Source organism: Nyctereutes procyonoides, unplaced genomic scaffold, assembly GCF_905146905.1.
Source record: "Nyctereutes procyonoides isolate TBG_1078 unplaced genomic scaffold, NYPRO_anot_genome, whole genome shotgun sequence".
Lineage (NCBI taxonomy): Eukaryota > Metazoa > Chordata > Mammalia > Carnivora > Canidae > Nyctereutes > Nyctereutes procyonoides.
The window spans coordinates 12234510-12261472 of NW_026575132.1; the positions used below are offsets into that span (position 1 = coordinate 12234510).

The window sequence follows — 26963 nt, forward strand, 5'->3', positions numbered from 1 at the left end:
TTGCTGGGTCGTAGGGCAGGTCTATTTTTAACTCTTTGAGGAACCTCCACACAGTTTTCCAGAGTGGCTGCACCAGTTCACATTCCCACCAACAGTGTAAGAGGGTTCCCTTTTCTCCGCATCCTCTCCAACATTTGTTGTTTCCTGCCTTGTTAATTTTCCCCATTCTCACTGGTGTGAGGTGGTATCTCATTGTGGTTTTGATTTGTATTTCCCTGATGGCAAGTGATGCAGAGCATTTTCTCATGTGCATGTTGGCCATGTCTATGTCTTCCTCTGTGAGATTTCTCTTCATGTCTTTTGCCCATTTCATGATTGGATTGTTTGTTTCTTTGGTGTTGAGTTTAATAAGTTCTTTATAGATTTTGGAAACTAGCCCTTTATCTGATATGTTATTTGCAAATATCTTCTCCCATTCTGTAGGTTGTCTTTGAGTTTTGTTGACTGTATCCTTTGCTGTGCAAAAGCTTCTTATCTTGATGAAGTCCCAATAGTTCATTTTTGCTTTTGTTTCTTTTGCCTTCGTGGATGTATCTTGCAAGAAGTTACTGTGGCCAAGTTCAAAAAGGGTGTTGCCTGTGTTCTCCTCTAGGATTTTGATGGAATCTTGTCTCACATTTAGATCTTTCATCCATTTTGAGTTTATCTTTGTGTATGGTGCAAGAGAGTGGTCTAGTTTCATTCTTCTGCATGTGGATGTCCAATTTTCCCAGCACCATTTATTGAAGAGACTGTCTTTCTTCCAGTGGATCGTCTTTCCTCCTTTATCGAATATTAGTTGACCATAAAGTTCAGGGTCCACTTCTGGGTTCTCTATTCTGTTCCATTGATCTATGTGTCTGTTTTTGTGCCAGTACCACACTGTCTTGATGACCACAGCTTTGTAGTACAACCTGAAATCTGGCATTGTGATGCCCCCAGATATGGTTTTCTTTTTTAAAATTCCCCTGGCTATTCGGGGTCTTTTCTGATTCCACACAAATCTTAAAATAATTTGTTCTAAGTCTCTGAAGAAAGTCCATGGTATTTTGATAGGGATTGCATTAAACGTGTAAATTGCCCTGGGTAACATTGACATTTTCACAATATTAATTCTGCCAATCCATGAGCATGGAATATTTTTCCATCTCTTTGTGTCTTCCTCAATTTCTTTCAGAAGTGTTCTATAGTTTTTAGGGTATAGATCCTTTACCTCTTTGGTTAGGTTTATTCCTAGGTATCTTATGCTTTTGGGTGCAATTGTAAATGGGATTGACTCCTTAATTTCTCTTTCTTCAGTCTCATTGTTAGTGTATAGAAATGCCATTGATTTCTGGGCATTGATTTTGTATCCTGCCACGCTACCAAATTGCTGTATGAGTTCTAGCAATCTTGGGGTGGAGGCTTTTGGGTTTTCTATGTAGAGTATCATGTCATCGGCGAAGAGGGAGAGTTTGACTTCTTCTTTGCCAATTTGAATGCCTTTAATGTCTTTTTGTTGTCTGATTGCTGAGGCTAGGACTTCCAATACTATGTTGAATAGCAGTGGTGAGAGTGGACATCCCTGTCTTGTTCCTGATCTTAGGGGAAAGGCTCCCAGTGCTTCCCCATTGAGAATGATATTTGCTGTGGGCTTTTCGTAGATGGCTTTTAAGATGTCGAGGAAAGTTCCCTCTATCCCTACACTCTGAAGAGTTTTGATCAGGAATGGATGCTGTATTTTGTCAAATGCTTTCTCTGCATCTAATGAGAGGATCATATGGTTCTTGGTTTTTCTCTTGCTGATATGATGAATCACATTGATTGTTTTACGAGTGTTGAACCAGCCTGTGTCCCGGGATAAATCCTACTTGGTCATGGTGAATAATTTTCTTAATGTGTTGTTGGATCCTATTGGCTAGTATCTTGTTGAGAATTTTTGCATCCATGTTCATCAGGGATATTGGTCTGTAATTCTCCTTTTTGGTGGGGTCTTTGTCTGGTTTTGGAATTAAGGTGATGCTGGCCTCATAGAACGAATTTGGAAGTACTCCATCTCTTTCTATCTTTCCAAACAGCTCTAGTAGAATAGGTATGATTTCTTCTTTAAACGTTTGATAGAATTCCCCTGGGAAGCCATCTGGCCCTGGACTCTTGTGTCTTGGGAGGTTTTTGATGACTGCTTCAATTTCCTCCCTGGTTATTGGCCTGTTCAGGTTTTCTATTTCTTCCTGTTCCAGTTTTGGTAGTTTGTGGCTTTCCAGGAATGCGTCCATTTCTTCTAGATTGCCTAATTTATTGGCGTAGAGCTGTTCATAATATGTTTTTAAAATCGTTTGTATTTCCTTGGTGTTGGTAGTGATCTCTCCTTTCTCATTCATGATTTTATTAATTTGAGTCTTCTCTCTCTTCTTTTTAATAAGGTTGGCTAATGGTTTATCTATCTTATTAATTCTTTCAAAGAACCAACTCCTGGTTCTATTGATCTTTTCCACAGTTCTTCTGGTCTCAATTTCGTTGAGTTCTGCTCGAATTTTAATTAACTCTCTTCTTCTGCTGGGTGTAGGGTCTATCTGCTGCTTTTTTCTCTAGCTCCTTTATGTGTAAGGTTAGCTTTTGTATTTGAGTTCTTTCCAGTTTTTGAATGGATGCTTGTATTGCGATGTATTTCCCCCTCAGGACTGCTTTTGCTGCATCCCAAAGATTTTGAACGGTTGTATCTTCATTCTCATTAGTTTCCATGAATCTTTTTAATTCTTCCTTAATTTCCTGGTTGATCCTTTCATCTTTTAGCAGGATGGTCCTTAACCTCCATGTGTTTGAGGTCCTTCCAAACTTCTTGTTGTGATTGAGTTCTAATTTCAAGGCATTATGGTCTGAGAATATGCAGGGGACGATCCCAATCTTTTAGTATCGGTTCAGACCTGATTTGTGACCCAGTATGTGGTCTATTCTGGAGAAAGTTCCATGTGCACTTGAGAAGAATGTGTATTCAGTGAGTTTGGATGTAAAGTTCTGTAGATATCTGTGAAATCCATCTGGTCCAGTGTATCATTTAAAGCTCTCATTTCTTTGGAGATGTTGTGCTTAGAAGACCTATCAAGGGTAGAAAGAGCTAGATTGAAGTCACCAAGTATAAGTGTATTATTATCTAAGTATTTCTTCACTTTGGTTATTAATTGGTTTAAATATTTGGCAGCTCCCACATTCGGGGCATATATATTGATGATTGTTATGTCCTCTTATTGGATAGATCCTTTAAGTATGAGATAGTGTCCCTCTTCATCTCTCACTACAGTCTTCAGGGTAAATTTTAGTTTATCTGGTATAAGGATGGCTACCCCTGCTTTCTTTTGAGGACCATTTGAATGGTAAATGGTTCTCCAACCTTCTATTTTCAGGCTGTAGGTGTCCTTCTGTCTAAAATGAGTGTCTTGTAGACAGCAAATAGATGGGTCCTGTTTTTTTATCCAGTCTGAAACCCTGCGCCTTTTGATGGGGTCATTAAGCCCGTTCACGTTCAGAGTTACTATTGACAGATATGAGTTTAGTGTCATCATGATATCTATTCAGTCCTTGTTTTTGTGGATTATTCCATTGAAATTCTTCTTAAAGGGGAATTTTAAGAGTCCCCCTTAAAATTTCTTGCAGAGCTGGTTTGGAGGTCACATATTCTTTCAGTTCCTGCCTGTCTTGGAAGCTCTTTATCTCTCCTTCCATTTTGAATGAGAGCCTTGCTGGAATTCTTGGTTGCATGTTCTTCTCATTTAGGACCCTGAATATATCCTGCTAGCCCTTTCTGGCCTGCCAGGTCTCTGTGGAGAGGTCTGCTGTTACCCTAATATTCCTCCCCATAAAAGTCAGGGATTTCTTATCTCTTGCTGCTTTAAGGATCTTCTCTTTATCTTTGGAATTTGCAAGTTTCACTATTAAATGTCGAGGTGTTGAACGGTTTTAATGATTTTAGGGGGGATCTCTCTATTTCCTGGATCTGAATGCCTGTTTCCCTTCCCAGATTAGGAAAGTTTTCAGCTATGATTTGTTCAAATACATATTCTGGCCCTCTGTCCCTTTTGGCGCCCTCAGGAACCACAATTAAACGTAGGTTTTTCTTCCTCAGGCTGTTGTTTATTTCCCTTAATCTGTCTTCATGGTCTTTTAATTGTCTCTTTTTTCCTCAGTTTCCCTCTTTGCCATCAACTTGTCTTCTGTGTCACTCACTGGTTCTTCCACCTCGTTAACCCTCATCGTTAGGATTTCTAGTTTGGATTGCATCTCATTCAATTGATTTTTAATTTCTGCCTGATTGGATCTAAATTCTGCAGTCATGAAGTCTCTTGAGTTATTTATGCTTTTTTCTAGAGCTGTAGTAGCTCTATAATTTCTAGTAGCTGTATAATAGTGCTTCTGAATTGGCTTTCTGACATTGAATTGTAATCCAGATTTTGTAACTCTGTGGGAGAGAGGACTGTTTCTGATTCTTTCTTTTGAGGTGAGGTTTTCCTTCTAGTCATTTTGCTTAGTGCAGAGTGGCCAAAAACAAGTTGTATTGGGAAAAGGAGCAAAAGAGAGGAGAGAAAGAAGGAAAGAAAAGAGAAAAAGAAAAAAGGAAGAAAAAAAAAGGAAAAAAGAGAAGAAAAAGAGAAAAAGAAAGAAAGGAAAAAAAGGGGTGGGGCAAGCAATCAGAAATCAAAAACAAAAAACAAAAAAACAAAACAAAACAAAAAAACAACACGGGGGAGTATCTTCTGATTCTGTATACTTTAAGTCCCTTGACTTCCCCTGGAACTTGTCCGTCCAGCTGGTCTTCTGGGGGAGGGGCCTGCTGTGCTTATTTTCAGGTGTAAGCACTTGGGGGAGCTGCTCTATCCCCTGCCTGGTGCAGGGCTCAGTGGGGGTTGTTTACCCTGTGAGGCCCCAGGAGGAACTACCCCAGTGGCTGCGGCAGCTCTGGAGCCCTGGATTCAGCTCCCACAGTAACTCGGAGCTCTCCGTCTGCAGGGCCTGGAGGCTCCGGGGCAGGGCCGCTGATCTGCTCAGCTCCTGGCAGGAGCGTCCTTGCGGTCCTGGGCCCTCCTGGCCTCTGCCTGTCCCGGGGGGAGGCCGGATCCTGGGCTGTGTCCCGGCGCCCTGTGCTCAGGAGCCTGCGCTGTTGGATTCGCGCTCCGGCCGGGCAGCCCCCTCCGCGGAGCCGCCGCCCGAGCCCCGCCGAGCTGCTCCCAGAGCCGCGCAGCCCCCTCCGCGCAGAGCCTCTTCCTCTGCCGGAGCTGCCGCCGCTGAGCTGCTCCTGGGGCCGCGCAGCCCCCTCCGAGCAGAGCCGCCGCCCGAGCCCTTCCGAGCTGCTCCGGTCCCCAGTGCACGCGCGCTACAGCCCTTAGGGAGCTCGGCGCACTCTCCCGGGGCGCCGGTGTCTGTTAGTGTCCCTGGGAGCCCGAGGGCATCCCCGCCCTCCTGGGTCCTGCTCTAACTCCCTGCGAGCCCCTTTCCCCCCCGGGAAGGTTGGTGCAGCTCCTGCTTCTCCGGGACGGGGCTCTCCTGTCCTGGGGACACTCGTCCCGGCCTCAGCCCCGCTCCTCGCACCCCCCCCTTGGAGGCCTTTTGTTTCTTTATTTCTCTCCCCCCCCCCCCCCCCCCCCCGTCTTCCTACCTTGATAGAAGCACGAACTCTTCTCACTGTAGCGTTCCAGCTGTTCTCTCTTTAAACCTCAGGCCGAATTCGTAGATTTTCAGGATGATTTAAAGGTTATCTAGGTAATTTGGTGGGGACAGGTGATTTGGGGACCCTACTCTTCCACCATCTTGCCCCTCCCCCTTCAAGAAGCATTCTTGTTCTTATGATAATGATCTGAGAGTTGTGCTTACTTTGGTTTTCAAAACTGAGACCAATTATTTATTAAACATGGACGTACAGTAAATATATACCTTTTAGGAAAGAGTTGGCTGTACTTTGATATTTGTGAAGATTTTTTTTTGTTTCGGTCTCATCAGCTGATATTCATGACTTTTATATATTCAAAACTTCATGACTCGATTGCTATTAGGAAGATACATCAGGATTCTAATGGATTGCCAGGTTTTTTTTCCTAAAGAGCAATTGATACAGCAATATATTTATAAAATTTAGAGTGTTCATTTGCTACTTCAATGCAGAAGAATGATGCCCCAAATACATACTTTATATTATTTTACATCAATGTTATATCAGCTACAAACAACATGCAATTTAGGTTTTCTTCATATATTTTATATTACAGGGTCTTCAATTTTATATAGAAAAGTAGATATATACAAAGCCTATTTATAAAAGGGCCTCTTCTATCTTTGATGCAGTATCAGTCAGCTGTATGATTTCATGTATACACTAGCAACAAAGGTAGAGCATGAAGTGATAATACTGCTTTTCAAAAAACTTCAAATACTATCAATATAAAAAGATACATTGAAAATAATATCTCTTGATCCTTTGAAGACGTATACTATCAAATAAATTATCTAAGTGTTTTAATTTTGAATTATTCTCTATAGTAAATATTATGATTTAGAGTAATGTCTGAAAAGTGTTAATGACTTGCTGCTTTTCCCACGAATTCAAGAAAAGTTGTTGATCTTTTTCATTGTGTTGAGCTTTTTACTTGTTAGGATGAAAGGTGACTCCAACCTCCTTACATACACAATCAGAATCTAGAAGTTTGTATGATTTTTTTAAGAGTTTATTTTTTCATTCATGAGAGACAGAGATATAGGCAGAGGGAGAAACAGGCTCCCTGTGGGGAGTCCAATGGGGGACTCCATCGATCCCCAGACACAGGATCACGCCCTGAGTTGAAAGCAGAGGCTCAACTTCACCCAGGCGTCCCTGTATGATGTGTTTTTACAAGTGTTTATCTTCAGCCAAATTTGGTTCCAATTCTCTTGTTAATTCAAGCATTGATGAGAGCAAGATTACTGAGGATTGGAATAGAAAAGAAAAAAGCAAATATAGTTATCCTTAGCCCTTTGCAAGTTAAACTGGATATCATTCGATTATTTTGTTGACTGCTGCTTCTTCAAAAGAATTTTGCTCTCCCTGGAAAAACATATCCAGGGTTGTTAATTTTCACTTCTGTACTGTGTAGGAGAGAGGATAGTGGTACATAGTGGACTTTGAACAGTTAATGACCACTCAAAGAGATAATGACAGTTGTTATATAGAATGATCTGTAGTTGTAGAAAATGGTTTTACATTCATTATCTTATTTGGTGTTCACACTATTTAGAATGGTTGATAGAGAGGTTTATCAGAGAGGTTTTCCTCTGCTTTGTAACTGAGGAAACTGAGAAACTATTATTCTTGTCCAAGTTGTTGTGTTGTAGTAAATAGTAGAGCTTACCTGAAGATGAAAGGCTCTGGTTCAGAGGATTGTGTACTTTCTACTGAACCAGTTTTTTTTTTTTGTTTGTTTTGTTTTTCAGAACTAGGACAAGTAGATGGTGTCTGGCATTTAGCAGCATAGAATGTGTGTCTTTATCATTGTTTTGCCTTGGGATCTTGGAAATAATGAATTGACTGTTTTTTACTGTGTACTCTGTTTTGATAGCAATTTATGTCTCATAGATTTGTAACACTTTAAATGCTTGAAAAGAAAGATTTCTTTGATTATTTTATTCTTAAAAAATTTATATATTTATATATTTAATCTTAAAAAATATTTATTTCTGAGGGAGGGAGGGGGGAAAAGGGCAGAGGGAGAAAGATCTCAAGCAGGCTGCACTGAGTGTGGAGCCCAACCAGGGATTGACCCCATGACACTGAGACCATGACCCAAGCCAAAATCAAGAGTAGGACACCCGGGATCCCTGGGTGGCGCAGCGGCTTAGCGCCTGCCTTTGGCCCAGGGCGCGATCCTGGAGACCCGGGATCGAATCCCACGTCGGGCTCCCTGCATGGAGCCTGCTTCTCCCTCTGCCTGTGTCTCTGCCTCTCTCTCTCTCTCTGTGACTATCATAAATAAATAAAAATTAAAAAAAAAAAAAAGAGTAGGACACCCAACTGACTGAGCCACCCAGGCACCCATTTAATTATTTTTATTTCAATTTCTTATTATTTATCATTATTATTATTACCCATTTTTATTTACTTTGTTATTTTTACTTATAACTTTATCATTGTCATTACTTTAATGAGACATTACATTATAAACACATTTCATACTTTGAGTGGAAGGAAAGGGCAAATTCAGGAAAGTAGAAAAATGGATGCCAGAATTTAGACATTTAAATCAGTGCTACCTTTCCAGGAGTCTAATCTTGAGAAGCTATATACTTGCTGCCATCGCTGAAAACATCCAGTGGAACTCATTTATTAAATGGCTATAGATATACAAAGACGTTACCTATTCAACATGTAAATATTAGTCAACTCAATCGGTAGTTGTTGGGTTTAATGATACTGATAATTAACATTCAGAACCTTTTTACTAGTATGTGTAGATTCAGAAACAATGGTTTTGATGAGTATTTTTGTAGAGTAGATTGATAGACTGGGTTATCTTTAAATTAATGATTGTTTTTTTTCCCCCCTTAGTCAGCAGATAAGCAGCGAGCTCTAGAAGAAACCAAAGCCTACACCACCCAGTCCTTAGCAAGTGTTGCCTATCTGATAAATACCTTGGCCAACAATGTCCTACAGATGCTGGATATTCAGGCATCCCAGCTACGGAGGATGGAATCTTCAATCAATCATATTTCACAAGTGAGACCACACTGTTTTTCTATTTTGCCTATGGGGAACACTTTTTTAAACACAGGCAGTCTATATAATTCTGGCAGCATTTACTGTGTGAGTTAGCTTGCTTGTATGATTTGGAAAATACAAATTCAATATCAGGTTGTTTTTTATTTTTGTGGAGTCATTATCTTCTCTGATTTTGACAGGGAAGCAAATTTTAATGGTTTCTATTAAAATTCAGTAGTTAAAGTAAGCCTTTAGGTGAAAATTTGTCTGGTTTCTTCTAACTTTTACCAAATTTCATGTTTGTTTATCTTTTTAAAAAATTTAGTGTGATAACCTGATCACTTCTTTAATTTTTTTTTTTCTGTTGGTAGGATTTTTGTTTACCAGGATGGAACCTCAATAATGGAAATAATGGAAATAATTAATCTAAGTGAACTTAAAAAATTATCTTTATATAAGATTTAAAAAATTTTAATGTTATACTTTTTCCTTTTTAATAGCCATTCTCATATAGAAAAATAAAATGAAAAAAAAACTTCATCCAGGGTTCAAACTTTTTACCTTTAATATTTTGTTTTACTTTGCTCCAATACATTTTTTCCTTTAAATAGTTTTTAAAATGTAGCTGTGATTATATTACGTATAGAGTTTTGGATTTTGCTCTGTTAATTTACTATGACAACAGATGTCTTTCCGTGATGTTATAAGCTCTTCATAAACATTTTCAATGGCTGTATCATGTGTATATATGTCATACCTTTCATAACCATTTCTGTATTTTGGAGCCATCTAAATACTTCAGTGAAAAGCCAATTTGTAATTGCAAAATTTAAAAAACATTAAAAAGTAAAGGTTTTGATCTGCCTGTTTGTTTCTCTGGCGAGATCTTGGAGCTTTTCTAGTTTAGCACTCTTATTTGAGTAACGATGTAGTTAGTATTCAACATTCTTTTAGATCTAAATAATTAGAAGTTTTCTGGAATAGCAAATTTTAAAATGTCCATTATAAAAAATGTACATTATATTTTCTTTTTGTTTATCTTAAGAGTTCAGGACTCTTCTGAAATTGACTAATCGAACAATTTTTCAAAGTCTGAAGCTTAACTTGTGTAATTAAATAAAATCAGTTGAGATAATCAAATCAGATATTGGAGAACTCCCATATATTTCTATTATTTGAAAGTTCATCAGACTAATTTAAAGAGATTTCTTGTTATTTAATACTAAATTTGATCTTAAATATGAATTTGTCACTGTAGGGTTTTCTTTACATCCCATATAAACTTTTATTTATTTTTTTAAGTAGGCTCCATGCCATGTGGAGCTCAATGCGGGGCTTGAATTCATGACCCTAATCAAAAACTGAGCTGAGAGCGTGAGTCAGATGCTTAACCAACCGAGCCACCCAGGCACCTCCCCCCAATATAAACTTCTATAGAGATTGTATAACTTACTGCTTGTTATATTGCTGTGTCTCTTAAAGTAAAAAAACAACAAAACAACTCCAAAGAATTGGTGAGGGGTTTTTTTTTTGTTTTTTTTTTTTTGTATTGATGAGTTTTAATGAATGAGAGGGAGATTTTATTTGGAAGAGATCCCTTAGAAGAAATAATAATGATGAAATAGATGAACTTGTTTTCTATAGAAGGAGGAATGTTGACAAATTACTGATCTGATGAGAATTTTGAAGTTTACACTTGAAAGTCTTAAAATTTCTGCATGTTTGAAGTCCTTAGGAAAGGACCCAAAAAGAAAGTGAGAAGAAAAGTGCAAACGCAGAAGAGAAATTCATATATTAGAGTTCTTAAAAAGGATGAATAGTTTGTTATTAGTTTGTAAGAGAGTGTATAAGACTGTGAAGGTAGAAGATAATAAGCAAATAACAGTGAAAGATAATCATCTTTTTTTTTTTAAGTAATCTCTCTACCTAATGTGAAGCTTGAACTCATGACCCTGAGATTGAGAGTCAGATGTTCTACCAACTAAGCCAGCCAAGTCGCCTGATAGTCATTTTTTTTAAAGTCATTTGTTTTTTGATTAGAATTCTGTACTCCTTTGGTAGAGAAGAGTAGCAATCTTGAGGAAGGTGTATAAATCTACCTAAGTTGTAATTATATGTATTAATTCAGTTAATAAGAACATTTTATTTTTAGTATCATATTAATCTATTTATAGTTAATAGGTCTAATTAGTAGTGTGTTTTAAAGCAGGTTTAAAGGAGTAATTGAAAAATGGGAAAGATGAATGGATAAAGATTCAGTAGATCAGAAATAACAGGGGACTGAGTCAGAGCCTTGAATATGTTGAACCTTTTTTTCTAAAAATTTTTTATTCATTTTGTTTTAATTTTTATTATTTATTTTGAATCATCTTCATTTGGAATTGAGTAGTCCCAGGATGACTGAGGGATCTGCAGCTGTAAATACCTGTTAAGTCTATACAAAATAGCATGTTGGGGGGGAGGTTGAATAGGAGAAATGGGGTGATAGAAGGCTATATCTAAGAAATCAGTGAATTTTATTTTATTTATTTTTTATTTTTTTATTTTTAAAGATTTTATTTCTTCATGAGAGACACAGAGGAAGAGAATGTAGGCAGAGAGAGAAGCAGGCTCCATGCAGGGAGCCCAATGTGGGACTCAATCCTGGGATTCCAGGAATACGTCCTGGGCTGATGCTCAACCACTGAGCCACCCAGGCATCCCAAAATCAGTAAACTTTAAAAAATTATATATTTTTTTACCATTTGCTTTAAGGATTGAAATATCTTTCAATTATGTTTAATGAATAGGTAGAGTCCTTTGTTTTAAAAGTCAATTGAACATCAAAGCTATTTGATACTATTTAGACTGAAAGATTATAGTATGAGAAAACATTTTCTGTGTATAAAGCAAATACTTAGTAAGCATTCTAAATAAAAGGACTGGCAAGCTTTTTCTCTAAAAGGCCAGGTGGTAAATACTTGAAGTTTTGTGGTCCAGGTATGTGGTATCAATCTCATGTTCTTTGTGTGTATATGTTTTTAAACAACTTTTCAAAAATGTAAAAAAACTATTGTTAGTTTGTATGTGATATAAAAGCAGTCTGAAGGCCAGATTTGGCATGTAAGCTGTAGTTTGTAAGCCCTTATTCTAAAATACGTTTTTTTCCCAAGTGTTTGGTACTTATATTATTACGCTTTATTTAAAATATTATTATATTTTTAGAGGGAGCCAGAAAGGTCTTCCAATATATTGAGACTAGATTTTTTTTTCAATTGGAGCAAAAATACTAGATTCAGAGAATTTGGAGAGAAGATTGGATGGAGATTCATTCAGGTCAAAGACAAGATCACGTGTTTATTGGAATGGTAGTAGGTATCAAGAATTGTTTTGTAAGTGTTGTCTGGTAGAGTGGTTCAGGACTAGGAGATACTAGATCTTTGGGGTATTTCTTTCCTTATCAGTATCTTTTTCCTGTTTCCTGGGTAAGAACCTTATACTTTTCAGCCTCTTAGTGCTCTAGCTCTTTTGTCCATAGGTTTAGGAGTGGAGAGGGTAAAGGATCTAGATTTTACTTTGGTTCTTCTGCTGACTTGCTTGATATTTGACTTACTTGAACTTCAGTTTTCTCGTCTGTAAAATGGTAAGACTGATTAGATGATTTCTGAGCTATCTTTCAATTTGAATTCTTTATTCTTTTGAGATTATCACAAATGAACTTGATTTATATTTGCTTTCTTTCTTTTCTGCTGACTTTGCTATTCACCTGTCTGTGCTCACTGACCTCAACCTTCTATCACTCTGATATAACAGCTGTTTCCTGCAACAGGAAACAACTATTCAGAAATTATTCTGATTTATAATCTGAGGATGGGAATTCAACTCTACCACTATATATCAGGAAGGTGTATCAGGAAACATACATAGTTGTGTTCAACACAACAAAATAATAACTCCTTCTCTAAAAGTTGAAAGTTTTGAAAAACAAGATAGAATTGATTATGGCTACTTAGTATCAGACTGTTTTTGTAGTAAATGGATAATAATAGCATTAAGTAGTGTAGTAATTTATACCACACTCACTATATCCAACAGAAGTATTAGGAGAGGTTCTTGATGTGGATTACCTTAGGTATTTTAAGGATGTCAAATTTATTTTTATTTCTTAAGATTTTTATTTTTAAGTCATTTCTATACCGATTGTAAGGCTTGAATTTTTAACCCTGAGGTTATGCTCCACTGAGTGACCTAGCCAGGTGCTCCAAGGATGACAATTTTTTTTAAAGATCTTAGTTATTCATGAGAGACAGAGAGAGAGAGGTAGAGACACAGGCAGAGGGAGAAGCAGACTCCCCACGGAAAGCCCAATGTGGGACTCAATCCCGGGATCCCAGGATCACGCCCTGAGCCAAAGGCAAACGCTCAACCACTGAGCCACCCAGGTGCCCCGGCAATTTTTTAAAAATTTATTTTATTTTTATTTTATTTTTTAAAGATTTTATTTATTCATGAGAGACAGAAACAGAAGAGAGAGGTAGAAACACAGGCAGAGGGAGAAAAGCTGGTTCCATGCAGGGAGCCCGACAGGGGACTCGATCCCGGGTCTCCAGGATCAGGCCGTGGGCTGAAGGTGGCACTAAACCACTGAGCCACCCGGGCTGCCCTATTTTTTTTTTTTTTCAGAGAAGAATCTAATCTGATTCTAATACTTAAAGATTTTTTTAAAAAAGATTTTTATTCATTTATGTGACAGAGCAAGAGAACACAGTGGGGGGAATGGCAGAGGGAAAGGGAGAAGCAGGCTCCTCGCTGAGCAGGGTGCCCAACTCAGGGCTTGATCTCCAGGACCCCAGGATCATGACTTGAGTGGAAGGCAGACACCTAACTACTGAGCCACCCAGGTGCCCCAAGATTTATTTTAGAGAGAGAGCGAGAGAGAGCACATGCATGCTTGTGAGCCTGTGGGGAAGGGCAGAAGGAGAGGGAGACAAGCCGACTCCTGGCTGAGCAGGGAACCTGATGCAGGGCTCTGTTCCAGGATCCTGAGATCATGACCTGAGCCTTTGAAATTGAGTCAGGTGCTCAACTAACTGAGCTACCCAGGTGCCCCTCAAGGATGGCAGTTTTTAAAAACATTTTGTTTGAGAGAGGGAAGAGAGAGAGAGAATGAGTGAGTGAGTTCACTGGTACCAGCAGTAGGGAGGGGCAGAGGGAGAGGGAAAAACAGACTCTCCACTGAGCAGGGAGCCCAACTCGGGGCTTGATCCCAGGACCCCAAGATCATGACCTCAGCTAAAGGCAGACTCTTAACCAACTGAGCCACCCAGGCACCCCAAGGATGGCAGTTTTAAAGAAATTCGATCTCTAACTTTGTTGCTATTGTCTTATCATTTCTTTGGAAGCATATTATTTAAAAAGCTAACTGAAACTTAATTTTCAGGCTGAGAGTAGGAGTTAAATTAATAAATATTTTTCAAGAACATGTAGTTATCAGAACATAGAATTTTCTGAATTACTTGTATAAACATAGCTACTTTTAAGTCTGAGTATTATGTGTATGGATGAATGCTATTTACCATGTCCTTGACTTTGTGTCCATTTCTTTAAGTTAAAAAAAAAAAAAGGTCTGCAGAACATTTTTCAGACTAAAATTTTACAAACTTGTGAACTAAAATTCTTCTAAGCCAGGCCTATCTCTCTTCTCAGCTTACTAGAGAGAATCAGTATGATCTACATTCAGTTTATCATGGCTTAGGAGAAGATCAAAAGGGGTCAAAAGGCAACATAAAGAGCTTAAAAAGTATTGTTCCTCCCACCCTTTCAAGAGCTGACTAGAACTTATTTGGCCAGGTGTTGAAGTAGTTAGCAAATAGCAAAAGAAATAAGAAAGGATTATTATAAAATGCTGTAGAAGGGAAGAAATTCTTCTGAAGAACTAGATAGTAAAATGCACTGGAAAGTCTACACCCTGAGGAACTCACCATGTAAGGTAATTTTTTTGTTTAAAAAACTTGATAGCCTTGTTTAAAAATTCAATTTTAAGGATTTTATTTATGTAATTGAGAGAGAGAGAGAGAGAGAGCGGGCTCACAAGTGGGATGGCAGGGTAGAGGAAGAAGCAGATGCCCCACTGAGCAGGGAGCCAAAGTGGGGCTTGATCCCAGGACCCCAGGATCATGACCTGAGCCAAAGGCAGATGCTTAACCAACTGAGCCACCCAGGCGCTCCCAAAATTCTATTTTAAATTAAGGAAATCCTACTAAAGGTTATCGGTATGTTGTTATGCATAAAAAGTAGGATTTATATAGTTCTTAATTTATGTATAGTTTATATCATCTTATTAACAAATAACTGAAAATTACCATTTAGTAGTAACTAATTTGTTTTATGAAAGGTGAATAATTTGAATATATTTAAGCATATTTGTCATTTAAACAATTAAAAGCTTATGAAACATTAACTTACTAATAAAAAATTAAGACATATATGAAAACATGCAACTTAGTTGAGTTAGTCCACTGTAGCTGTTTGCAGATATTTTCCCACACTGATGGTCAGCTGTCTGAAGTAGTGCTGTGCAGTACAGTCAACTCTTAATTATCCATGTTAATGGGACACCTAATATAAAGATAATCCTAAAACAAAATATTTTATATAGTACCTTCTTGATATCTGTTGTGGCCTGTGTATGAAGGAGATGTGGGAGTGGGTCTCAGGCTTGCAAGGGAGCTGGGAGCAAGTATAACTATCTCAAGGTGATGATAAGAGGTGTTCTAGGGTTTGGCACTGCATAACTTGGCAGTTGCTACAATGAGAAGGATAGAGAAACAAATTAATAATAATAATTAATATCACAGTTGCAGTGATATTACTTGGTGTGTTTTTTGGTTAGCAGGTAGGAACAATAATGGTGTTTATTAGAAGTGTACTTTCATTAGTTTTGGTCTTTGCTAATTAAGCTTTTTACTTGCCATGGATAAGCGCTATTCTTAAGATCTCTACTAAATAAGAATAAATTTATTGTCATATAACTAGTAACTTTAAAAACCCAGGACAAATTTGGAATACTTTTATTTTACTATTAAAATTCTTCGGGCAGCCCGGGTGGCTCAGCGGTTTAGCGCTGCCTTTGGCCCAGGGCGTGATCCTGGAGACCCAGGATCGAGTCCCACATCGGGCTCCCTGCATGGAGCCTGCTTCTTTGCCTTTGTCTCTGCCTCTCTCTCTCTCTCTCTCTCTCTCTCTCTCTCTCTCTGTGTGTGTGTGTGTCTTGCATGAATAAATAAAATCTTAAAAAATAAAATAAAATTATTCCTAAGCATCAGTGTTGAACTTGTACTTCCACAATTTAACATTAATACATTTTAACTTTTTATAACATCAAAGAATATAATGAAGGCAAATGCAATGGTGGTTAGTGCAAGCAATGAGTTAGATTTAGGAAAAAACAGAGTAGTTTATATATATATATATATATATACACACACACACACACACACACACACATATATATGTGTATATATATAAAAGATTTTATGTATTAACTCATGTTATTTTTAAATTAAAAGATACATCATAGGAGCTTTACAAAAATTCTTTTAAAACTGACAGTTTTAAGTTGATAAATGCTGATGTTAGCTATATATAGAGAGGAGTGTTCCTTCTATTATTCTAATTTGAATATGGTTTTCCCCAAGAGAAAGCTTTGAAAAATTTGAAGTAGATGATTGCTGAAAATTTCATAATCTTATGGACCAAACTTTCTCTTCCTTCCTAATGGAGTAGTAGATTCATTGTTCTCTGTTATTATTGAGACTCCACATAAAAACATAGCTATTTTCTGAATATAGATATGATTTTGTTCACAAGAACTCCTCCAGTTTAACTTAGTGTTGTAGTAGGATGGCAGGAATACATATTATGCTCTTTGGTTTTCTTAACCTTATATTTTATTATAGATTTTTTTAAAAAGTTAATAACACCAACTATCTATACTTAGTCACTAGAGATACTAATCTTAAGTCAGCTCTTGTAAGAAGTTTGGAAGTAATTGATATTGATATTTCAGAGTGTGTAATGTAAGGACAAGTGAATTAGTACCCCCGCTAAATCATGGTTCACTTACCCTCATGGAGACATTTGGTAATGTTGGTTATCACAACTTGGTTTGGAGGAGTGCTACAGGTCTACTGGGATACTTCTTCACATGAGCAATACTCAGGATAGCCTCTCACAGCAAAAAATTATCTGGCCCAAAATGTCAAGTGTGTCGCTATTGAGAAACCCTGGTCTAGTTTTTCTAAGATGTAGGAATTCTTTTAGAGTAAACAACTAGAAATATTATATAACCAAACTAAATTCTTTTGATTTTCCATGGATGTTATGCTCTTAAGATTTATGTTTTAAAACATGCCTTGAGTTTTTTTTTTTTTAAACTGAGAATATAAGAAGCAACATTTTTCTGTTCAAAATTCCTCCAGCCAAAATTCCTTTTAGTTTAGTTTAGTGCTGGGAAAATTGTCCCTTCCTGATGAAGGGATGTATTTTCTTATAGTTCATTGTTTGCACTTTGCTTTCCCTCTCAGGAAGTTGTAAGAGCCCACTTTAGACTTATAATTCTGAGATTTTTTTTTTCTTTGCTATATTGGTTTTTGTTTTATCCTTAGTGTAATGGTCTGTAGGTTTGGGCTGTGTTTGTGCATATATAAGAAGAACTTAAAAGTAATATGTAAGTGCCTCCAATCCCTAGACAAATGATCAAATGTTTTCAGTGCTTTTTAAAAAAAAGTCTTAATTTTTTCACAGTTAAAAATATGTGCTTATTATAAAACGTAACTATATTAATGCAGATATGGAAACTTGCTTTCCCATTTTATTTTATTTTTTTAAAGATTTTTAAATTTATTTATTCATGAGAGACACAGAGAGGCAGAGACATAGGAAAAGGGAGGAGAAGCAGGCTCCATGCAGGGAGCCTGATGTGGGACTCGATCCGGAGACTCTGGGATCACACCCTGAGCCAAAGGCAGACACTCAACCGCTGAGCCACCCAGGTCTCCCCCTCATTTTATTTATTAATACAGAGATGTATTAATAATTCCACCATTAAAATTTGAAATTAAAGTTTCAGTTTGCAGTAAGCTTAGAATTCTATGGTTGGTTGGGTTTGCATTCTTATGGTTTCCTTTTTGAATAGTATTAACTACATTTCTAAAAACTGGAGTAAGAATAATGTCTCAAGACGATTACATTCTCTGATAAATTTTCTTTTATTGACATGGTGAAGACCAGTTATAAAAAAAAATAGGTGTCAAAAAAAAGTGCCATATTTTCTTTGGTTTTGTTTATTTTGAAGCATACTTAAAACATATGAAATATTTCTAAGTGCATGTTTTTAATGATTCAGCATGACGCATTAGAAATTATTTAAAATGAGATTTTTATTTCTCTGAAGTTAAAAATAAGTAAATACCAATACTGTCACTAATGTATAAATGTCTGTTTCTCTGTTACAGCTCTCCTGTAGTAGTTGAAAAGGAAGGCAGGTTTTGTAATTTTTACTTAACGTGCTCAGGAAAGCTCAAAGATTATTTTTGCCTTAAAAAGAAATATTTAAAATGATAAAGTTAACTACCTTGGCCAATCTTTGATTTGATGCTTCATTTAGATACTAGTTGTGAAGCTTATAGATACTGTTGCTTTTAAAATCTTTTGGTTGAAATAGGAGACTTTTGTTTCAAGTTCCCTTCATACCTTGGATAGTTTAGAGGGATAATCAGCTTTCAGATTACTTATAGTGATATTTAATACTGTCATAATGGTTATCATCTTTTCTTTCCATTTCTATGTTATTACCTGGTTCTGTTTTCAGAAAGGGGAAAATGAAGTAGGACTGGGGAGGAATGAGTGTCTGTTAATTGCTGCTTCGCCCAGGAAGAGTATGAGAGATGTGAACAATTTTAGTGAAGTGTTTTCCAACTTTTTTACTGCAACTCACAGTAAAAAAATATATTTTATGTTGCACCCAGTACACAATTCCTGTATCTTTATATATATAACAAATATTTCATATATATAACAAATATATATATAAATATATAACAAATATTTCAAGAAAAATACTTACTATGCATATATAGTCTAATATTTCTATTTTTTTTTATTAAAAAAATTGCCTTTTGGGACGCGTAGGTGGCTCAGCAGTTGTGCGTCTGCCTTCGGCTCAGGTCGTGATCCTGGAGTCCTGGGATCGAGTCCCACATCGGGCTCCTTGCATGGAGACTGATTTTCCTTCTGCCTGTGTCTCTGTCTCTGTCTCTCTCTCTCTTTCATGAATAAATAAATAAATTTAAAAAAATAAAAAATTGCCTTTCACATACCACTAAATTACAACCTGCTGTTTGAGAAATGCTTTTTAGGGATATTAATTATCTATGTTTATACAGAAGTTCACTATCAACAAATAGAAGACCAAGTAAAAACACATTTATCCTATGTGAACATTTAATAGGATAAATTAATGAAATATTTTAAGTGTTGTCATGATAAAATATACACAAACTTAAATTTTTTTGTAAAAAGATGATAACATTGTATTTATATTTTAAGCCTCTCTTTTTTAAGAATAAAAAAGCATTTGAGCATCAATGGAAATTATACTAATAGGTTATTTAAAAATGTAACCAACATAATAGCTGGAGCTTTCTTAATCATTATATATTAGTTTGAATATTAATGGAGCAATGGAGCTTGGGAAAAAATTAGCATGCTTTAACCCAGAGGTTGGCACACTTTTTCTGTAAAGGCCCCCCTAATATTTTAGGCTTGCATGCCATACAGTCTTTGTTTTAACTGCTTATCTCTGCCCTGTAGTATGAAAATATGTAAGCAAGTAGAATAGCTGTGGTCCAAAAATTTTTCTTTATGGAAACTGAAATTTGAATTCGGTATGATTTTCACATGTCATGACATTATTTTTCTTTTGACTTTTAAAAACCATTAAAACATGTAAACACTACTCCCAGGTTGTAAAAAACTTCAGGTTGTAAAAAACAGTTTGTGGACCAGATTTGGTTGGCCAGCCATGATTTGCCAACCTTAGGCTTTAGCCTAAGAATGGAGAAAGCTAGTAGATCCAAAAAGAACAAAATTTAGCAGTTGGGGCTAAGTATATGAATAATGATGTTAGATGTCTGAGCATTTATATTTTGATTCTTCTGGGGATTAGAACTATACATTTTTGTCTTGTGTTTATATTTTGCAGACCGTTGATATTCATAAAGAGAAAGTTGCAAGAAGAGAGATTGGTATTTTGACTACCAATAAAAACACTTCAAGGACACATAAGATTATTGCTCCAGCCAATCTTGAACGACCAGTTCGTTATATTAGAAAACCTATTGACTATACAATTCTAGATGATATTGGACATGGAGTAAAGGTAAGTATAATTTTTGTCAACCTTTTTAAAACAGCAGTCCATAATGGAACTAGCTCTTTAGAAAATTAAGCTTTTGTCTTTTCTTTCCTGGAGGTCCAGGTTTTGGCCCAGTTGTGGTTCTGAAGTTTCTTTAATACTATAATTATTCTATCCTTCTTGCTTCTTCCTGATGCTGTGTTTTCAAATTTTAAACAGTAACCTTTAAATGAATTGCATTTACTTAATCAGCTATGAGGATACCTCATCTAGATTGGGCAAATAAGTGTGGTTTAATTTTTCTAATCTTTTAATGACTTAGTATGACCGATTAAAAAATTACTCAGCATGTTCTTTAAGTATCCACCTTATTTCAAAAATTTATCAGCAACGCTTTGGTGTTAGTTTTCAGAAGGAACATCTATAAACAAACATGTACTTTGAATCTTTCTAAAATAATTTTATCTTAACATTTTGGGTGAGAGTAGTGTAGATGAAAGTAATATGTGAATTAATATTTCCACTGCTTTTGAGTATGTAGCCATTATATATTTTGGCTGTCTTTTAAAATGTATTGGAGTGTCTGCTGCATATGTAAAAGTACCATAATCAAAACTAAGGTTCATATAAATTTGATTTAAATTGGTATTTATACTTAAACTATTTGGATCTTCAGCTAAGTGTTCAGTTACTTAAAGCTTTCATCTTAATCAGTGATTTGAAGGGCAATGACTCTTCAAATGTGACTTTGAATATATACATATGTATGAAACTACAGTTTATGCAATTGATTTATGTCTATATAAGCAAATTTAAATTAAAAAAATATCCTACACTAGTATCCTGGAAATCAGTTAAATGTAAATCTAATGTAAATCTAATGTAGACCTAGGTAAAAGAAAACATACAGTGTAAATTAAGTTTTTTTCTTTCTCAGAATTTTGATATAAGCACTGTTATCTGGAATTTGATATTTGAATTTATGAAATATTAAAAATTTTATAATTTTGAGATTTATTCTAGACTAATAACTGCTAATAGATAATTTTAGGGTAATGCCAGAATCTAATTACAAAGGTACTTAGAATATAAAACATAATATTTGTGCTTGCCTACTTATACAATAAAAACATGGTTTCCTTCCCACTCTAATTCTTAACTTAATTCAAGTAAAATATTATTCTTTTGGGACCCTGGAGTCCTTTTTATTATTTGGGCTTTTAGAGTTTAGGGGTCACTAATTTGAAGAAATCTTTATTAAAGTTTTTGAATAAAACAATGTCATATAATTTCATCAAAAAAACCCTCCTGTTCATGACACATTCTGCTTTGACCACTCTTTCTATGATCTACTGAAACATTATTTTTTAATGCTGAATGCTTAACTTGTTTTTTCTTTGTTTTTTTTTTCCTTTCTCTTCACATCCTGAAGTTCCAACTAACCTTTCAATGCTTTTTTTCCTTACCTCTTTTATTTGCTCCATTTATGCATTAAGTGGTTGCTTAGATTTAAGGTAAGAGATTCCAGGGCTGGATTTCCATTCTTTGTTCTTATGTAGAATATTACATATGGGGAGTGAAGAGATATTTGGCACTTGGCCTTCTAAAATCAACAAATAATTCCTCTTTAATTTTTAAAAAGTTTTGTCATCCAACTTTGTGGTGTGTCTTCATGTTCCATGAGGGCAGATTTTTTTGTCTGTTTTGTTCACAAAAAAGTTTTGTCCTATGTGCCTACAACAGTGCCTGATGCACACATTAGGTGCTTAGTAAATATTTTTGAGTAAATGTGTATTTTGCAATGTTCATATATTTTGTGAAATTAAAATTAAGGTTACCTGTTATAAAATGTCATTATGAATAAAATTAGCTGGACTTTTGTAAATGTAGGATTTATGTTATGGATTGGAGGGCCAACTAATGTGCTTTATTTAACCCTCCCCCTGTGTAATAGCCTTTTTATTCTATAAATGGTGTGCTTTATTATTACACCTTGTGGCCAGTATGTCATTATCTCTTGACTCTTAGTCAATGTAAAGAAATTGAGAAATGGAAAATATTCAATGTTACAGGGTTTTTTTTTAAGTTGCAGTATCATGTAGTTTGCAAAAAGCAAAATTAGTTTCTCATTTTCAAATTGCTATATAAGATATATATTTCAACATAAACTTACTTTAAGAGTTTTACTAGTTGAGTATTAATTATATCAAAACTTCAAAAGTTCATGAGTGTTTAACAAAATTCACATTAAGAATTAGAGAAATACTTGTTTCACTAACATTTTAGGGATTTTTGTTTATATTTTAGTATTTTAGAGAATTAATGGTAAAAGACATTCAAGTGTATTCAAGAACATTTAAATAGAAAGTTACTAACATTTTCACCAAACTGAGCACAAATTTCCTTTTTGTTATTTTCTTAGCTGAACTTTATAAATTCTTTTCAAATACACTATCTAAAACCCTGTTATCTGTCATGTCTCCAGTATAGAAAGTGATAAGAAGATAACTGAGATCTGAATCATTAACTAGCTACTAATACTAACCAGGGCCACAGAGTTTTCAACAGATCCTGGTAGAGAGATGTGACTAGAGGAGTCGAACGCATGTACTTCTTGTGTTATTGAGTAGAATGTCTCAGTCTTGGTAAGTGGGGGATGTGGAATTGTGAGGAGATTCCTTTTGCATAAAATACAAAGAAGTAGACCCAAAGCAGTGTGTAAACTAGCTTGGCTCTTTTCCTGTAAAAGCTGCATTCAAATTTTGGCTATTGATGGGTTTTCTTCAAAGTGATAGAAGTGCACAGAAAGATTATCTGAAGGAAAAAACACAGAAATGGACCAGTTCTTTAACCCTTTAAGTTTAGACCAGTTTGTTTAAGCTACTTTCCTATGCTCATGCCTCCAAACTGTACTGTGATTCCTTTTTGACCTTCTTGGATTCAGGATCTGTTCTATGTGGGAGATACACCAAAGTGAGTAGGAAATAAGCCCCTAGAAAGCAAGGAAATATACCACACTTGGATAAGATTCCTTAACATCTTTACAAATATACAAAAGCTTCACTCCTGAGTACTGTGGCTCTGTGTAGGTGTTTCTGCTCTAGGAGTGGTGTTGCCTGGTGAGAAGAGTACCCTGAACTCATTCTAGAAGCTAGAATGTACCAACACTCTGTCTTTTCTTTCTTCCTGTCCCTCTTTGTGAATTTTTCTTCTCTGTAAACCTGTAGCACATTGCTAATAATTTTGGGTAAACCAAAACAAAGTAGAGTGAAAAAATATTCAACAAATATTCAATATTTGAAAATATTCAAATATTTCTCTTTTTATTCTGGTATTTAAAAAGGAGTGGTTTTAGTAGGGTGATTAATAGAATAATTTAATATGTTAAGGTAGGAAATAGAATTAACGAGAAAATATTATAGTTGGAAGGAACTGGATAATTAACTTGGATAATTAACTAGTTCAGTGGTTTCCAACTGATCTTGGAGACTTGTGGATTATGTCAAGTGCCCTAGAGGTCTCCTGATGTTTGTTGGTAGGATTATCTGCTTCTTTGATTTCCTCAGTTCTTTGTGAACTCTGTTTTTGCTCTTTATTGCTGTCAGACTTTTGATGTCTTTCAGACAGACTTTAAACAAAGATCATACTTTGAGGCCAGACACATGGGATTTGACTTAGAAGAATCCTCCATACTAAAAGTTGAATTTTTAAAATTTAGGTTTTTTTTTTTTCCTTTAGTTGATGGGAGAACAAGTTGTAGAGGTTTTTTTTTTTTTTAATATTTTATTCATTCATTCATGAGAGACACACACAGAGGCAGAGACACAGGCAGAGGGAAAAGCAGGCTCCATGCAGGGAGCCTGACACGGGACTCAATCCTGGGTCTCCAGGATCACACCCCAGGCCAAAGACTGCGCTAAACCGCTGAGCCACCCAGGCTGCCCACAAGTTGTAGAGTTTAATTCGTAAGACCTTTGAAAATAATATGGTGATATATTTACAACAAAAGGCATAAGAATAAAAAGCTGAAGGGTGGAATGCCATAATGGAAGTGTTTTAGTGTATACCTGAGGCCATATAAAAGTAGAATTTACCTTGAACTGGGATACCCTTTTCCCACTCTTTATTTTATTTAAAAATTTTAATTTAAATTTGATTAACATATAATGTATTACTAGTTTCAGAGGTAGAGGTCATTGATACATCAGTCTTATATAATATCCAATGCTCATTACATCACGTCCCACTTTTTTTTTAATAGTAAAAAGAATTTTAGGACCCCATTACTAATGTATTTGAAATGGATTTTTTTCTTTTGAAAGCAATGAAGTTGTCATTAATGAAGCTAAACTTCAGTACTTTTAAAATAAATATATTAAACAAAAGCAGTAAGGACTCCTAATCTGTTAGTGTAGTATTTATTGCAGTTGGACATGCTGTGCAAGCAAATTCTAAATAATTAATGAGGAGGGGTTATGGATTTGTTTTACAACCAACACATTAAGAATTGAACACTTCTGAAAATTTTGCTTGAGATCTCACTTAACTTATTCCTGTGTAAAAAATAGCTGTAGTTTTTCACTTGAGTGTGTTCCTTAACAAGTGTTTGTCATTCCCTGCAGGAGGATGATGAATTGTGTCTCACATTTCCAGCTCTAAAGTGCAGCTTAGGGTTCACTCTTGAGCATTTATCTGACTCATCATTTGGAAGGAAAGCTCCATAATCACAGCAACCTTTGGGGACCCATCTGTTTTTGCCTTTTAGTTCCAATCTTGAGCCACCAATTCTATTTGGGCAAAGGCTGGTTGTCAGAAAGTATTTTCAAAATCAAGCAGAAATTTGCCCATCTTTATTCCTCTTTTCTTGTCCTCCTTTCTTTACCTGTTTCTCTTTCCCATTATTCCTACTCTTTTATTCCCTTATGTCTGTTTTTGGATTACTTTAGGACTCTTAGTACCTTAGGCTTTTTGTCTTGCTCTTACAAAAATTTTACCTCTTCTGAATTCATACTCAAACCCCTGATTTCAGCTTTGATTTCCCTCAAAGGATCTCCTGGTCCTTTTCCTCCTAGCCCTGGTCATTGCAGTCGGAATATATATTTTCTGAAGGGAGGGATAGAGATCTCCAGGAAGCCAAAGAATTATGCATTGGATGGGACTAGTGAGGAACAATACTGGACAGTGAATGAAGGCCCAGAGGTGCTTGACCACGGCTTCTGCTCCCCCTCACTATTCCATAGCCAGATACAGGCTATCCATACTACTACTACTCTTCTCTTTGTATATTTAAATCCTGCTTTTTTTTTTTTTTAAAGCAACAGTCCAGCTTAGATTTTTCTCTGAAACTTTTTGTAGTTTTTCCCTGTCATATTGATATTTTTTTGGAGATTTCTATATCATTTGTAGATAATTCTGTTTTGCCTAAAACATAGGAGGCTTATTTATTCCAAAATATTACAAGTTCCTTAAAAGCAGAGGAATCATTTTCTAGGCCTTTGTGTTCCATTTTATCTCTCCTCCCCCATCCAAATGTCTCCCTTAATTTTCATATTCCTTTAACTTTTTACCTAGTAGTCTGGTAGGTGATAAGTGGTTGATAAATGAAGGATATACCACAAATATCATTTTAGAATGTGTCTGCCACTATTCTATCCTAGCTGGTCATCTGTCAGTGGGAGATTTCTCCGTAACAGAAGTGATGTCCTCTGTGAACTGGAGATATGTGGCTAGCCAGCTTTATAAACAATACTGAAGTTCACAGGGTACTGGAAAGCACTGAGTTTGGTAATGAACATTATATTATGATATATCAAAGTTCAAGGAGGTATGGAATGTACCAAAAAAGTATAGAGCAAGAAAAGTAGGAGCACTGTAGAAAAAAGTATTAAAGCATTAAGAATGGGCCTGATGCTTGTTGTAGTTGTAGAGATCTCCAAAGCGTCGGAGATAGGATCACTCTTTGAACATAAAGGAACTTTTCTACTTATAGTATTATCAGCATTCCTTAGTCACAGACCACTGGCAAAGTATTGTGAGCTTAATCACTTAAATGAAATATTTCTTCTGCTTTTGGTAGTTTCTTTTTGAGCAGGAAAAAAAGGATAGGGGGATGTTTCCTACTGTTTCTCCTTATACCTAATACCTGCTTTACTTAGTTCTCAGTGATGATTTTCAAAAAATACCCACATAATTGAATGATTGTTGCAATCAACCACCAAAGCTTCATTCTGATTCCCAAATAAAACTTTGAAAAGTATAATGAGCATTATACTCATAGTACTGGACCATAATACCACTCATGGTCCAGGACCATTAACTATATGTTTATATGCCATATATAAATCAAATATAATTAAACTCTAATTATAATACAGATTCTACTTATGATAAATTGTTTTATTTTTTAAATGAATTTTTTAAAGATTTTTAAAAATTATTTATTTATTTATTTATTTATTTATTTATTTATTTATTTATGATAGTCACACACACACACAGAGAGAGAGAGAGAGAGAGAGAGGCAGAGACACAGGCAGAGGGAGAGGGAGAAGCAGGCTCCACGCACCGGGAGCCCGACGTGGGACTCGATCCTGGGTCTCCAGGATCGCACCCTGGGCCAAGGGCAGGCGCTAAACCGCTGCGCCACCCAGGGATCCCTAAAGATTTTTTATTTATTTATTCATAGAGACAGAGAGAAAGAGGGGCAGAGACACAGGCAGAGGGAGAAGCAGGCTCCACGCAGGGAGCACAACGTGGGACTCGATCCCGGGTCTCCAGGATCACACCCCAGGCCGAAGGCGGTGCTAAACCGCTGTGCCACCTGTGCTGCCCAACAAATTGTTTTATTTGGCAGTTATTCCTGTTCTGTTCATTCCCCTTTTCCTCATATTAGATGAC

General features: G+C 36.1%; 1 protein-coding gene across 6 annotated transcripts in view; it reads left to right on the plus strand.

Moving 5' to 3' along the window:
- Positions 1-26963, plus strand: part of ABI2 (abl interactor 2) — a 125643-nt gene that overhangs the window by 60209 nt on the left and 38471 nt on the right. For all 6 annotated transcript variants that reach the window (XM_055345223.1, XM_055345224.1, XM_055345226.1 and 3 more), the window contains exons 2-3: positions 8522-8689; positions 19914-20090. In XM_055345223.1, coding sequence (XP_055201198.1) covers positions 8522-8689; positions 19914-20090 — 345 coding nt within the window. The remainder of the gene's footprint in view (positions 1-8521; positions 8690-19913; positions 20091-26963) is intronic.